The sequence below is a fragment of the Procambarus clarkii genome, chromosome 30 (genome assembly GCF_040958095.1).
Source record: "Procambarus clarkii isolate CNS0578487 chromosome 30, FALCON_Pclarkii_2.0, whole genome shotgun sequence".
In the NCBI taxonomy this organism is placed as follows: domain Eukaryota; kingdom Metazoa; phylum Arthropoda; class Malacostraca; order Decapoda; family Cambaridae; genus Procambarus; species Procambarus clarkii.
In genome coordinates, this window is record NC_091179.1 from 4,327,240 (window position 1) to 4,343,207 (window position 15,968).

General features: G+C 37.5%; 1 protein-coding gene across 1 annotated transcript in view; it reads left to right on the plus strand.

Moving 5' to 3' along the window:
• Nucleotides 1-11,353: 11,353 nt before the first annotated feature.
• Nucleotides 11,354-15,968, plus strand: part of LOC123765602 (glutamate receptor-like) — a 46,759-nt gene continuing 42,144 nt past the window's right edge. Inside the window, exon 1 of the mRNA XM_069333574.1 lies at nucleotides 11,354-11,469. Within this exon, the coding sequence (XP_069189675.1) occupies nucleotides 11,424-11,469 (46 nt within the window). The 5' untranslated portion in view covers nucleotides 11,354-11,423. The remainder of the gene's footprint in view (nucleotides 11,470-15,968) is intronic.

The window sequence follows — 15,968 nt, forward strand, 5'->3', positions numbered from 1 at the left end:
AAAGGGTAATGGTAAGGAGCGAGAAGTCGGACTGGCGAACAGTAACGAGTGTAGTACCTCAAGAATCGGTGCTGGGACCAATCCTCTTTCTAATTTACGTAAATGATATGTGTACAAGAGTGGAATCCTGCATATCAATGTTTGCGGATGACGCAAAATTAATGAGAAGAGTTGTGACAGATGAAGACTGTAGGATCCTCCAAGAGGACATTAACAGGTTGCAGAGATGGTCAGAGAAATGGCTACTGGAGTTTAACACAAGGAAATGTAAAGTTATGGAAATGGGATCAGGTGATAGGCGACCAAAGGGGCAGTACACAATGAAGGGGATCTGCCTACCTTTAACGATTCGAGAAAGAGACCAGGGATTGGACGTAACACCTAATCTAACTCCTGAGGCACATATAAATAGGATAACGACTGCGGCGTACTCTACACTGGCGAAAATTAGAACTTCATTCAGAAACCTAAGTGAGGAGGCATTTAGGGCGCTTTACACTGCCTACGTGAGACCAGTTTTAGAGTATACCGCGCCATCATGGAATCTTCACCTGAAGAAACACGTAAGGAAACTGGAGAAGATTCAGAGGTTTGCGACGAGGCTTGTCCCAGAGTTACGAGGGATGGGATATGAAGAGCGTCTGAAGGAACTGAACCTTACGACACTAGAGAAAAGAAGGGAGAGAGGAGATATGATAGGGACATATAAAATACTCAAGGGAATTGACAAAGTGGAAATAGATGAAGTGTTCACACGTAATAATAACAGAACGAGGGGACATGGGTGGAAACTGTAAACTCAGATGAGTCACAGAGATGTTAGGACGTTTTCTTTTAGCGTGAGAGTATTGGAAAAATGGAATGCACTTGGGGAACAGGTTGTGGAAGCAGACTCTATTCATGATTTAAAATTTAGGTATGATAGGGAAATGGGACAGGGGTCATTGCTGTAAACAACCGATGGCTGGAAAGGCGGGATCCAAGAGTCAATGCTCGATCCTGCCAGCACAAATAGGTTAGTACAAATACGTGAAATAGGTGAGTACACACACACGCGCACGCACACACACACACACACACACACACACACACACACACACACACACACACACACACACACACACACACACACACACACACACACACACACACACACACAGATATACTGACATATACATTCATATACCTATCCTAACCTAACCTATTTTAGTCTAAACTTTTCATACCCTGACCTAGCTATCCTATCCTATCCTATCCTAACCTACCTTATCATATCCTAACATATCCCATGCTGACCTATCCTATGCTAGTCTAAACTATCCCTACCCTAACCTACCTATCCTAGGTAGGTTATCTTATCCTGTCCTAACCTCACAAGTCGAGCCTGGCCTCGGGCCGGGCTTGGGGAGTAGAAGAACTCCCAGAACCCCATCAACCAGGTATCAACCAGGTTAACCTATCATATCCTAACCTATCGTAACCTATCCAACCCAACCTATCCTATCCTAGTCTAAACTAGCCCTATCATATCCTAACCTATCCTATCATATCCTAATCAAGCCGAATCCCAATCCAATCTATCTAAACCTACTCTACCCCATCCTAACTAACCATCCTATCTCAGTCATACCATATCTTATCCTATCGTAACCTATCCTATTCTAATCTAGCCCTACTCTATCCTACCCGTTCCCACCTAACCAATCCCAGCCTAAACCATCCTTACACTATCCTGCCTTATTCTGTCCTGTTCTAACCGAGCCCAACCTATCGTAACGTATGTTAGTCTAAACTAGCCCTACCGTATCGTATCCCAACCTAGCATATCCTATCCACACCTAGCATATCCTATCCTAACCCAACCTATCTTAACCTAACCTATCCTATTCTAAACAAACCCTACCCCTATTATACCCATCCCAACCTACAAAACGATTATAAAACATAGACAATTATTACACAAATTTTGTAATTAAAATACATCTCTGCATAATTAATGCAACCAAACTTGCTATATAATAATACAACTCGCACAATCAATCAACAACAGGTGTAAACACACAATTCGTCTAAATACTCACATACCATGTACAGTAAATACACAATCTGCAACATTATTACATATCTATCATAAATATTACTCAACTTGCATCAATACAATCAAATACATATCTAGCACAAATACGTCAAATACAAAAACTAGTGCAAAATATGTAAAATACACATGACACAAATACACAATTCACACAAATACAATTACAACATATACACAATTAATAAACAACATATATAAATATAATCAATTCTCAACTAGCACAAATACACAATACAATTGCACAAATACAATTACAAATCCTAAACAATTAGCACAAATACAATTGTAAATTATACCTAATTATTACACATCTTTCATAATTATTACACAACTTGCATAAATATAATCAATACATATCCAGTCCCAAAACAATCAATACATAACTAGCATAAATACGTAAAATACACAACTAGAACAAAATACACAATTCACACAAATACAATTTACAGCATATACTCAATTAATACACAATCTACATAAAATACAAATACAATCAATACACAATTAACACATATGCGAACAATATACAACTATCCCAAAATACATTAATGCACAATTACACAATTCGCACAAATAGACTTGAAAAACATTTACTATTAATATATAACTTCCATAAACAATACACAAACTGTGTAATTATTACACATCTTTGCACAATTAATATAACCAAACTTACTATATAATTACATAACTTGCACAATGGCATTCAATACACAACAGGTGTAAATACACATTTTGTCCGTATACACTTACACAACATGCGCAATTATTATACAACTTCCACAGTTATTCCACATCTTACATAATTATTATAAAATTTGCATTAATACAATCAAGTACATATCAGCACAAATGCATATAATTCCTAACTAGCCCAAACATGTAAAATACACAAATAGCACAAATACACAATTCACGCATATACAATTACAAAATATTCACAATGAACAAATTAACAAAGACCGTGATGAGGGTCCGAACCTGCATACGGGATGATTTCAGACGTATGTTCGAACCCTCATTACGGCCCTTGTGGATTTCATTCATTTGATGCATCACGATATTGTGATTTTTATGTGTATATATGCACAATTATTAAACAACTTGCACAAATAGAATCAATACACAACTAGCACAAATATGAACAAATTACATAATTACCACAATTACAATAAACTGCACTATTCCACAAATACACTTACAAAACATATACAGTTATAGGCAACTGGCACAAAGAATACACAATTTGCGTAAATTTAATCAATACATAATTACAATCATCATACTACTTGTGCAAAATATTATCAATACCTAACCTTATCAATTAATACACAACTTGCAAAATTATAACCATTGTGTTATTTGTACAAATATAATCACACCGAACTTGGTCAAACAATACACAATTCCCAAAATATTTTTCTAGGTATGTTTAGGACATCATATATTATGGTGAGTTTACCCAAAAAGTTAGAATTTCACATTTATGAATGGTACATCTGAAAAACCCTTGAGCTCAATACAAGCTCAAGGCATATCCCATGCTAACCTAACCTGACCAGCGTAGGTTAGGTTAGCATGGGATATGTTAGGATATGATAAGGTAGGTTAGGATAGGATAGTAATATACAATGGGAGAATTGTGTAAAACCCTGGTTTGTGTCTCGGAGAGACTGCAGGATCCGTGTGAGGTCAGTTGAACTCCCGGTTGTAATTCTTTTCCATGTTGTAGCACTGTCAATTAAGGCGCGTCTGGGATCCTCGCGGACGTAGGTTCTAACTTTCATCACGGCCCTTGTGGATTTGTTCATTAATCCTAGTTGGTTCCAACTAAAGCTGTCTTACATATTAGAGAACTGGTCTGAGCCTCCTCCAAAACGGCCCCATCCACAAGATTTCATCAAATATCCTCTGGCCACTCCAGGAAGGTCACAAAGTATTAGTCTTTGTGATCCCATTGTGGTCCGGTATTTGTTACCTCTTGTGTGTACTCTTTCCATGGTTGACTTTATTTCTTGGCCGAGGTGTTCCTGGACCACGCAAGGGATGAAGGCTTGTGCATGTGTTACAGCTGCCTGATCTGTTCCAGCCTTACAGTAGCATGAATATATGATGGTCGGCGGACCTCACAATAATTAATTGCAACAATATATATGACCCTCCTCACGGTCTAAGTGACTCCTCACGGTATGAGTGCCTCCTCACGGTATGAGTGCCTCCTCACGGTCTGAGTGCCTGACCCTAATGTTGACTGAAAAACTTTTGGTTTCACAGTACACTCACTGATATGAATGCCCTACAATGACTGATTCATTATTTTTGTCCGCACATCTATAAATTATAAGGGAAATAATAACATTACATATTTGGGCGCACTGTAAATGAAAAATAATTTATTTAGTTGATTCGTGTAGATCTTATGTTCGGCAGTTATTGTAAAACTTGTGTTGCTGATTATCATTCCATTAATAGGATCCATGAAGAGAGAGAGAGAGAGAGAGAGCGAGAGAGAGAGAGAGAGAGAGAGAGAGAGAGAGAGAGAGAGAGAGAGAGAGAGCACCAGGCTCCTTTAATTAGCTTTGTCCCTCCAACATTAACGATAAATTAATTAAGACAACAAGGTGTTAAACTTGAGGCACCTCACTAGGGTCGTTGGGAGCAGGGTAGTCGTGGACGTCGAGTCGTTCTTCACGCTCGAGCCTCGACCACCAATGGACAACCTGTTGCAAGACTCCAGTGCAGCCACTCCCCAATCACCCTGCTGGCAGCATGTATCACAACAACGGTTAAATGTGGACCCCTTACGTCAGCACCAGACACCACAGGATCAGCTCGGAGGGGACAACCTCCTGCAGGGACTGTGGGGAGACTCGAGAACCACCTGCCGGGGACTTATTCTCGACCTCACCTCCAGCAGCAACACCTCTCACCTCGCCCTCAGGTACTCTACTTTAAGCAGTCACAAAGAATACACTTTACATAAGGTTGTCGCGGCATCCTTACCCTGTTTCCATCTACCGCTTGATATTTTGACAACTTCTCCTTTAGTCAGAACAATTTACTGGTGAAAACACGTATTTTATTGTTCAATCACGAAACTCGTAAAGCTTTATGCCTCATCTGCTATACTGAAGTTTATCACTATGATGGTCTTATGACTGTAAGAGGTTGAGATCATTCACATTGTCCTGTGTCAAAGTCTTTATAAATATTTAATGTTGTCATTCAAAAGATATTAAAGTCATCACAGTACCTTATAACCGAGTAGTAAACATATCTTCGTCTAGGACATTTTTACAGTATTCGGTACACTTAATATATATTATTGTAGAGAGACAACTCCTGCACATTGTTTTAGTGAATTTAATACCAATATGGAGTGGATGCTCGACTTCATTCTTATTTGCCTTTTTTTCTACGTCAAATAAACAAATGGATAAACTATTCCTTGGAATAAGGAGTAATTTCATGTTTCACAATGACTACTTTATATTCAGAAAAAAAATTAAACAAACTTACTGTGTTGAAAATCTAGTTAAAGACATGGCTGAACTTGTCCTACAATGATTAAAACATTGGAGGAAAAATATGCTTAAAAGGTGGAGCTCTTCCTTTAATACCATACAAGAATGAATTCAGGATCTGTATTATTATTTAACCTGCGTCCTTTGCACACACTCGCTTTTCCTGTACTTTAATGCGTCATTTGTACTCACTCGCTTTTCTATCTCTATGGAAGGAGAGGCTTTGAACAGGGAAGGTGGGGGGCGATTCATACAGACTGATGCGCATTCACATTCCACAGGATGGAATACAGATGCTTAGTGCTAACCTCGCCCTAACTTTGCACAATCATTTCTCGGGGACAGTTGCCTAAGATGGGCCTTTCGGGTTCAGCACTATTAAAAATGGTATTCTTCAATATCGTAAAACTTAATAATGCTTTCTTAGGAAAATCACGAGCAAAATTCTACTGTTGACTGTACCGTTTCTCTCTACCATCCAGCGCCAAACTGGTTCAAGCAGCCGCAGAGAGATAGAGACGTGGAGGCAGTGAGACACTGCCAGTGTCTCACTGGTAAAGTTGGACACACAGGCAAACACAGAAAGATCGAAAGACATGAACTGAGAGATAGAGATAGATACAGAGAGAAATGCAGAGATAGAGAGACAGATAAAGATATGGAGACACAAAGTGACAGACAGAAAGAGATCAGATAGACAGTAACAGAGAGACAATAACAAAGAGATACAGACACAGCCAGAAAGACAGAGACAGAGAAACCCGTTTGAGCCGAGCACTGCTGGGTACTCTATGTATCGTAATATCAAATTAAATCAAAATATTAATTCATGAATGTAGTGCATTTATAACGGGAATTATTTACAAAAAATTACTTTACATTAATTCCATAAGAGTGACAATAACAGTGCAGCTTGTAGGCATAGATAATATCAAAGTACAATCAAGAACTTCATTCGTATTAACAAATTCATATCATTGCAATCCCTTGATATGCATATGGGACTGTCAAGACCCACAAACCTGAAAATCTACTTCGACCCATCATCAACCGGATACCTACTCCCACGTACAGACTGGTTTAGCCACTAAACTGCTAACTCCATACGTGCCACACGCTTCCATTTTTAATATTCCAAAGGAATTTGATGACTTATAACCTGGGGTGCAATCATCAGGATTGAGAGCGTCTCTTGATGTTGAGTCGTTGTTCACCAATGTGTCCTTGAATGAGACTTTTTGAATGATGATGGACAAAGAGTATCGGGATCCAGCTTGTACTCCTCCTGACATCCCAGAAGGCACACTTAGGAAGCTTCTCGAAGCGTGTACCAAAGAGGAACCCTTCCTGAGTCTTGATGGACTCATGTATAAGCAGGTAGACGGCGACGCGATGGGGTGTCCTACTTGTTGACATGGGCGTAAAGCTGACTGTCGATATGTAGATACTGTAGATATGTAAACGACATATTCCTGCAGATATTAAGATATTAAGCAGATATTAAGCACTGGCCGTGCCTTAACAGTACATTCGAGCGAAGTTCAGTGTTATTTATTTATTTATTTATTTACTTATTTATTTATATACAAGAAGGTACATTGTGTTTGTGATAATACATAGTATTATGATAACAAATACATTACAAGAAAAAAAATGAGATGAGAGAGATTAGTAAGTATATTAAAGCACATTGGTATATTAAAGCTTTGATTGATTACATTGACAGCTTGATTGGTAATTTAATCAAGATTAATAGGCACCATACAGCAGATTGACAGCACATATAAGAAGACAGCAATGATCACAATGATAAAGATGTTCGGATTGGGTACATAAAGATTGGGAGATTGGGTAGCAATAAATACAGTGCAATTTTAAGGCAAAAGGTAAAAACCTATGAAGATGAAATTAGGTACTTTTTAGTATTGTTTTTGAATGACGCAAAAGTTGGACAGCTTTTCAATTCAATAGGGAGTGAGTTCCATAGACTGGGTCCCTTTATTTGATTAGAGTGTTTAAACAGATTAAGTTTGACTCTGGGGATATCAAAGAGATATTTATTTCTGGTGTGGTGATAACGGGTCCTATTACATCTGTCCAGGGAGAGTTTCAGAGCAGGATTTGCATTTATGAACTGGGTTTTGTAAATGTAGTTGACACAAGAGAATTTGTGGAATGAGATTATGTTTAGTATGTTTAGGGTGTTAAACAAGGGGGTTGAGTGTTGTCTGAAAGCAGAATTTGTTATTATTCTGATACCAGATTTTTGCTGGGTGATGATGGACTTGAGGTGGTTTGCAGTGGTTGAACCCCATGCACAGATACCATAATTAGGATAGGGATAGATTAGTGCATAATATAGAGAGATGAGAGCAGAGTTAGGTACATAATATCTGATTTTAGAGAGTATACCAACTGTTTTAGAGACTTTCTTAGTTATGTGTTTTCTGTGGGTACTGAAGTTGAGTCTCTTGTTTAGGCATAGGCCGAGAAACGCTCCATCATTTTTATTGCTAATGTTTACATTGTCTATCTGAAGCTGAATTGCATTTGTAGATTTGCTTCCAAATTAGATGTAGTAGGTCTTTTCTATGTTAAGTGTTAGTTTGTTGGTTGACATCCATAAGTAGACTTTTTTTAGTTCATTATTAACAACATTATTTAGTGTATGTGGGTTGGGGTTAGAGTAGATGAGGGTAATATCATCAGCAAACAAAATAGGTTTCAGAATGTTATGGACATTAGACAGATCATTGATGTATATAAGAAATAGGAGAGGTCCCAAAATGCTGCCGTGTGGTGTTAAGGTTCATTTATGCTAAGGTTCATTTATGAGATTGAGAGTAGAAGTAGACTACATTTCCTAGTAATAGCCTCGGGAAGGAATGGTGGTTTTAACACTGCAGTCTACACTAAGGAAACAAACATTGCAATGTTCTTTAATGCTAAGAGTGAGTACAAGCAGAGTGTTGTCAAAGCCTATCTCAACATCGCCCTCGCATACAGCTCCAGTTGGTTGCTTGTTGATAAGGAACTCTGCAAAGTAAGGCAGGTCCTGATCAATAATGGATATGTCGAAGATGTCATCGAAAAGAGGGTGAGATGTTATGAGACATGAGACGAAATAGCTAGTAATACATTACATTACAGTAAACAATTATGGGAATATCTTTCAAGTGAGGGATGGGGTGTTAATTTTATCTCTATTCTGGAAAAATTTATATATGTATTTTGTAATTTAGAAGTTGCAAATCTTTTGACAGAAGTGTAAGTTGTTTAAATACATTTGAATTTACTCATAAAAAGGTTGGTAGAAATGTCTGGACTGTGGCGGCGGCCGGAGACGGTGGTGATAGCTATAGGTGGGAGGGCGGGGGTGAGGTCCCTGCTCCTCCACCACAGTCTCCGCAACACTGTCCACGCCCTCTACCTCGCCCTCCACCACGACCTCAACCTCGCTCTCCAAAACGTCACCTACTCCCCTCTACAATTCAATTATTTAAGCCTCTGGAAGCCCCTCGTCCAGTTAGGTGAGTATATAAAAGTGTGTGAGTGTACTATTGCTCTCATTTTACTCCATTTGAAATTCTCGGTAATATTGTTCTAGATTTTGTCTTCATTTTATATCGAGTTATTTTGCATCAAGTTACATTAAGCAGGTCGTAAAAGGTTGCAGAACAGTCTTGTTGCAAATTCTTCCATCTTTGCAACTGGCTATTTTCAAGACTCTTGACAGCACATACAATTATATGTAATTTTCCTCATCATCACTAAATGAGAGCTCAAGAAAATAATTTTTTTGAGAGAGTGGTGATAGGGAAATTCTGAATAACAAATATGTTAAAGTAATATTTTAGATAAAATATACATCTGTAATAATTCTCTATTGTTTTGACCATCTTAAAAGTACATTTAAGAAACTTCATGATTGTGTAAATAAGGTTCGCGAAGATCATTAAAATAATAAGAATAAATAATATTATTACCATTTATAATAAAAAAGTGGCATTAAAACAATATATTGCAATTCTATAGAGCAGGTTACACTATATTTTATGGTGAACTTATAAATGTATATACATCACTAGTTTACTTCAGTAATGAACAATACTCTGGATCTATGTATACTTAGTAATTGGCCAATAAAGTACTGTGATGGCCTCAATAACCCTACCATGGTGGATAGGCGAACATCTTTTTTTAATGGACTACTCACACGGCTCTTGGTCTTAAAATACAGAAGCATAAAGCTTAATTTCTGCCGTTCATTAGGTAGAAACGATATCTGCCGAGGAAGGTGCAAGGAGAGGTGGGGGTAAATACACATTAGCGCAGGTAGTGACTAGGAACCAGGGAAGCAGCCCAGTCGCGTCTGGTGCTCTGGCAGTGAGTGGATGTTGAGTGTGATTGGTGTACAGTAACGAAAGGAAAACTATCGCTTGAGTAATGGAATTACTCCTAATGGGTAAATGGGACTCTTGAACCTACTCATGAGAAACTCTCCAGACACAAAGCAGAACGCTTTAAAAGAGACCAACGTCGTCTATGCCTTCAAATGCCCTCTTGGGGACTGTAAGCCTCAAAAAACTCAGTATATAGGCAAGACAACAACATCTCTTTCCAGGCGTTTAACGATGCATAAGCAACAGGGCTCCATTAAGGAACATATAATCTCTTCCCACAACCAAACCATCACCAGAGAAATCTAAGCAAACAACACAGAAATCATCGATAGATACAGCGATAGCAGGCGGCTTGACATCTGCGAGGCACTACACATCAAGAAGTCAACACCAGCAATCAACAGCCAATTAATGCACAACGATATTCTACCCACTTCAAGACTCCGCTCCAATATAGAAGCATCAAGAAATATGGGCCAATAGGCCCTCTGCAATTACTTCCATTCTTCCCTTCAATACCAATTGTTTCGTGTTCTGTCTTGTGTTGAAAGTTTGTTTTCACCTCATCCAAAACTGTTGTAACATATCACCTCACCCAAATGCAGGTATAAAAAATCGAAGATGTTTAAGCTCTATTCAGTTATAGTTGTGTGTGTGTAAACTAAATTCTTTGAAAATGTAATAAGTTTTATGAAACGCACTCAAGTGTCGTGTCAGAAAAGAAATAAAAATGAATTTTGGAGAATTGATTTTTCAATTACTATCAACAGTGAAAAGTAACACAAGAAAGATCGTGAAAATTCGTGTTAGAATTATTAATCTTACTTTTTCGGTCATATTTAATAATATATGTCTACAGGAAAGACTGCTACCAAAATATACTAATATATATATATATATATATATATATATATATATATATATATATATATATATATATATATATATATATATATATATATATATATATATATATATATATATATATATATATATATATATATATATATATATATATATATATATATATATATATATATATATATATATATATATATATATATATATATATATATATATATATATATATATATATATATATATATATATATATATATATATATATATATATATATATATATATATATATATATATATATATATATATATATATATATATATATATATATATATATATATATATATATATATATATATATATATATATATATATATATATATATATATATATATATATATATATATATATATATATATATATATATATATATATATATTTTGGACACCACCCTGTCAGCATCAACAAACAGGGGCGTAAGGGTGTACAGGCGGTCTCTGTACAACAACAACGGGGAAGCTGGCGTCCAACTCGTCCACAACATGAACATCAACTCACCCGACCTTCCCCGGGACGACCTCTTCCAAGGTTAGTTCCCAATTCAAGAAACTACATACAACTTTGAACCGATATATAACTTTGTAATTTACTATGAGTTAAATGTTATAAATGTCGTAGGCCAATCTTCAGAGCATCTGACATAAACAAGTATTATATAAATGACCTCTTTCAACTCCTAATATACCAGCAATCAAACCATACATAATAAACATTTCTGACCTTTCGGTCAACTCTGGTATGAGCATGAGAAAATCAGTTTGAGCCATGAAGAAGATTTGAACGTGTACCTTGGGGTCTCTTAAGCACACGTCTTAAACCACTGGACCACCATGCACTATAAGTAATATATCTGGGATTCAACTGAAACCTCTATGGATTCCGAGGCCTCGACCTGGTACCAAAATCAAAATTTGACACATGACCCGCATTCACTGGTATGGTATTGGAGTTCCATTCCTCAGCTCTCATTTCAAATGCACAAAAATTAACATTAAACTGATGTATTAATGAGAAAATCTGTTGGAGTCATGATAAGGATTCTAAGTTGAAATTATCAATAAACAGTTCAAAGCTTAAGTATATCAGTGTCTATTAAAAAGAGCAAAAAAAAAAAAAAAAATAAGTAGGCTAGAAATAACTGGATGAACAGTTGATTTTTAGATTGAATCATTTAGGTCTCATTCTCGTGATGGAGACAGATTTCAGTATACTGAGATCCCGTCCAAATGGATTAGGATTCCGACAGTAAAATTGAAGTAAGTAAAACGATAGCCCATTTCTGGTCAGGAGGCGAGGTAGGCGACTATAAGAGACGGGGGTCCAAACGGGCATGGTCCTGGGGGGCATGGTCCAGGGTGGCAAGGTGCAAGGGCGCATGGTGCAGGTGACATGTTCCCGGGGGCACCACGTGAACGGTACTGAGGGCGACTCCAGCAACACTCGGACCTCCATCTATATGACACTTACCATCTATATAAATAAAAATGGAAATGTTCGTTTGTTCAAAATCGCTAATCTCAGAAAGTTCTTCACCGATTGCTTTGAAATTTCCACATAATGTTCCATTCGCATCAGAGCGGGTTTTTATATACATATTATATTGATGTCACGTCTGTGACAGAAAAAAACATGCTTTAAAAAAACTGTGTTTTTCATGTGTTTTTCAGGTGAAAGAAATCTTCGAAACATCTTTACCAATTGATTTGAAATTTTGACACAACTTTGCATTTGAATAGGCGTTTGTTTTTATATTCTTACTATATACATGCCTGACCTGTGATGGGAAAAAACATGCTTTTTTGATAAACACCACCATCTGTTGGACGTAAGAGCAACACACCCTGTTATCTCCCAAAGTTCTTCACTGATTGCGTCGAAATTCTGATACAACATTGCATTCGAATATGCGCATGTTTTTATATGCCTACTGTATAGATGCCACACCTGTGACAGGCAAAACACAATTTAAAGAAATAACAGTGCCATCTGTTGAACATAATAGCAACACACACGCTATACTAAATATGTTATGATTTCTACTTCAATGTTTCCCATTGCATCAATAAATTGAATTTTCATAGATTTCGATTTATTTTATGTTTGATTTAATTATTTTGTGTGACATTGTATTGGAATTGAGCTGTGTTGTTTACCACACCGTTCATTTCATATATACAAGTATAGATGCCACACTTGTAAAAGGTAAAACATTCTATTTTTTTAAGAAACAGCACCATCTGTTGTACGTAAGAGCCATAAACGCTATAATAAATATGTTACGATTCCGTTTCAATGTTTCCAATTTCATTGATAAATTGAATTTTCATAGATTTCGAATTATTTTCATTTTGATTTAATTATTTTGTGACACTGCCTTTGGAATTGAGCTTTGTTGTTTACCATACTGTTCATTTCAAGAGAATAGTTTTTTTGTATTTCTTCATTGTTTTTCATTTCGTTTTAATTGCTTTTCATACATTTTAGTGATGGGAACATCAGATCATTTGATGTTCCCTACTTTCTGATGGGAACATCAGATCATTTGATGTTCCCTACTTTCTGATGGGAACATCAGATAATTTGGGAATGCATTGGATGAGGGAGTGGGGAATGGTGGGAAGGACGAGGGGATGGGAGTGGGGAATAGTGGGAAGGACGAGGGGATGGGAGTGGGGGATGGTACTGAGGATGACGGGACAAGGGAGGGGGTAATGGTGGGGAGGACGAGGAGATGAGGGGTTAGGGATGGTGGGGACGAGGGGACAGGGGAATGGAGAATGATAGGAAGGACAAGAAAACAAGGAGAGTGGGGGAATGGTGCAGAGGACGAGGGAACACGGGAGAGGGGAATGACAGGGAGGCCAGGGGGATGAGGGAGTGGGAGATGGGTATGAGAGGGACCGTGGAGTGGGGAATGGTTAGAAGAACGAGCGGACGGTGGAGTGGGGGATGGTGGGGAGGACACAGGGATGGGGAAGGGAGGAAATGGTGGGGTGGACGAAAGGGATGAGGGAATAGGGAATGGTTGGGAGGGCGAAGGGACATGAGAGTGAGGAATGGTTGGGAGGACGAGGGGGCGGGGGAGAGGGAATGGTGGGGAGGACTGGGAGACAGGGGAAGGTTGCTGTGGCTCAGCAACGCACATGCATTGCTGAGCCACAGCAATGCGTGGCCGGGTGCAGCTAGTCTATATAAATAAAAATGGAAATGTTCACTTGTTCAAAATCACTAATCTCCGAAAGTTCTTTACCGATTGCTTTGAAATTTTCACACAATGTTCCATTCGCATCCGGCCAGGTTTTTATATGCATACTATATAGATATGACGTCTGGGACGGAAAAAAAACATGCGTTTTCTTAAAAAACTTTATTTTTCAAGTGAGGGAAATCTTCGAAGCCTCTTTACCGATTGCTTTGAAATTTTGACACAACGTTACATTCGAATAGGCGCGTCTTTTTATATATCTACTATATACATGACTCATCTGTGACAAGAAAAAACATACTTTTTTTAAAAAAACAGCACCATCTGTTGGACGTAAGAGCAACACACGCTGTACTCTCCGAAAGTTCTTCTCCGATTGCTTTGAAATTTTAACAACGTTGCATTCGAATAGGCGCTACTTTTTATATACCTACTATATAGATGAAACCCCCCTGTGACAGGTAAAAACATACGTTTTTGAAAAACAGCGTCATCTCTTACACATAATAGCAATATTCAAGCTATACTATATATGTCATGAATTCCATTTCAACGTTACCGATTGCATTGATAAATTTTATTTTCATAGATTTCGATTTATTTTATTTTTTATTGAAATTTTTTGTGTGACATTGTGTTGGAACTGAGATGTGTTGTTTACCATACCGTTCATCTATCTATCTATATAAATAAAAATGGAAAAGTTCGTTTGTTAATAATCGCTAATCTCCGAAAGTTCTTCACCGATTGCTTTGAAAATTTGACACAACGTTGCATTCGAATAGGCGCGTCTATTATACTATTATATAGAATACTATTATATAGATGCCACTCCCTATGACAGGTAAAACACGCGTTTTTGAAAAACAGTGCCATCTGTTGCACATAATAGCAATATTCACGCTTTACTAAATATGTCACGAACTCCATTTCAATGTTTCCGATTGCATTGATAAATTTAATTTTTCATAGATTTTGATTTATTTAATTTTTTATTGAATTATTTTGTGACATTGTGTTGGAACTAAGCTGTGTTGTTTACCATACCGTTCATTTCGTAAATATAAGTATAGATGCCACACCTGTGACAGGTAAAACTATGCTTTTCTTGACAAACTGTGCCATCTGTTGCAGGTAAGAACAACACACATGCTATACTAAATACGTTACAATTCCATTTCAAAGTTTCTGATTGCATTGATAAATTTAGTTTTCATTGATTTTTATTTTTTTTCATTTTGATTTAATTATTTTGTGTGAATTGTGATGGAATTGAGCCGTGTAATTTACCATATCGTTCATTTCGTGTGTATAGTTTATTTTTTATTTTTTCATATTTCATTGAATTTTTTAACTGTTTCTTATATTTCATTAATGGGGAACATCAGATCACTTGATGTTCCCAATTTTCTGATAGGACATCAGACCATTTGGGATGGCATCGGACGAGGGAGTGGGGAATGGTGGGGATGATGAGGGGACGGAAATGAGAGACGGAAGGGAAGACGAGAGGACAAGGGAAGGGTAATGGTGGGGAAGGACGAGGGGACAAGGGAAAGGTAATGGTGGGGAAGGACGAGGGGACGGGGGAGTTTGGTATGGTGGGGACGAGGGGATGATGGAATGGAGAATGGTGGGGAGGACAAAGGGAAAGGGGAGTGGGGCATGGTGAGAAGAAAGAGGGGATGGTGGATCTGATCACAAATGTCATATCATTAATGCAAACACTAAAACGACAAGGCCGATGCGTACTTATCAACTGGGTACAAAGTCATGTGGGAATACTAGGAAATGATGTTGCAGATGAAGCTGCAAAACTTGA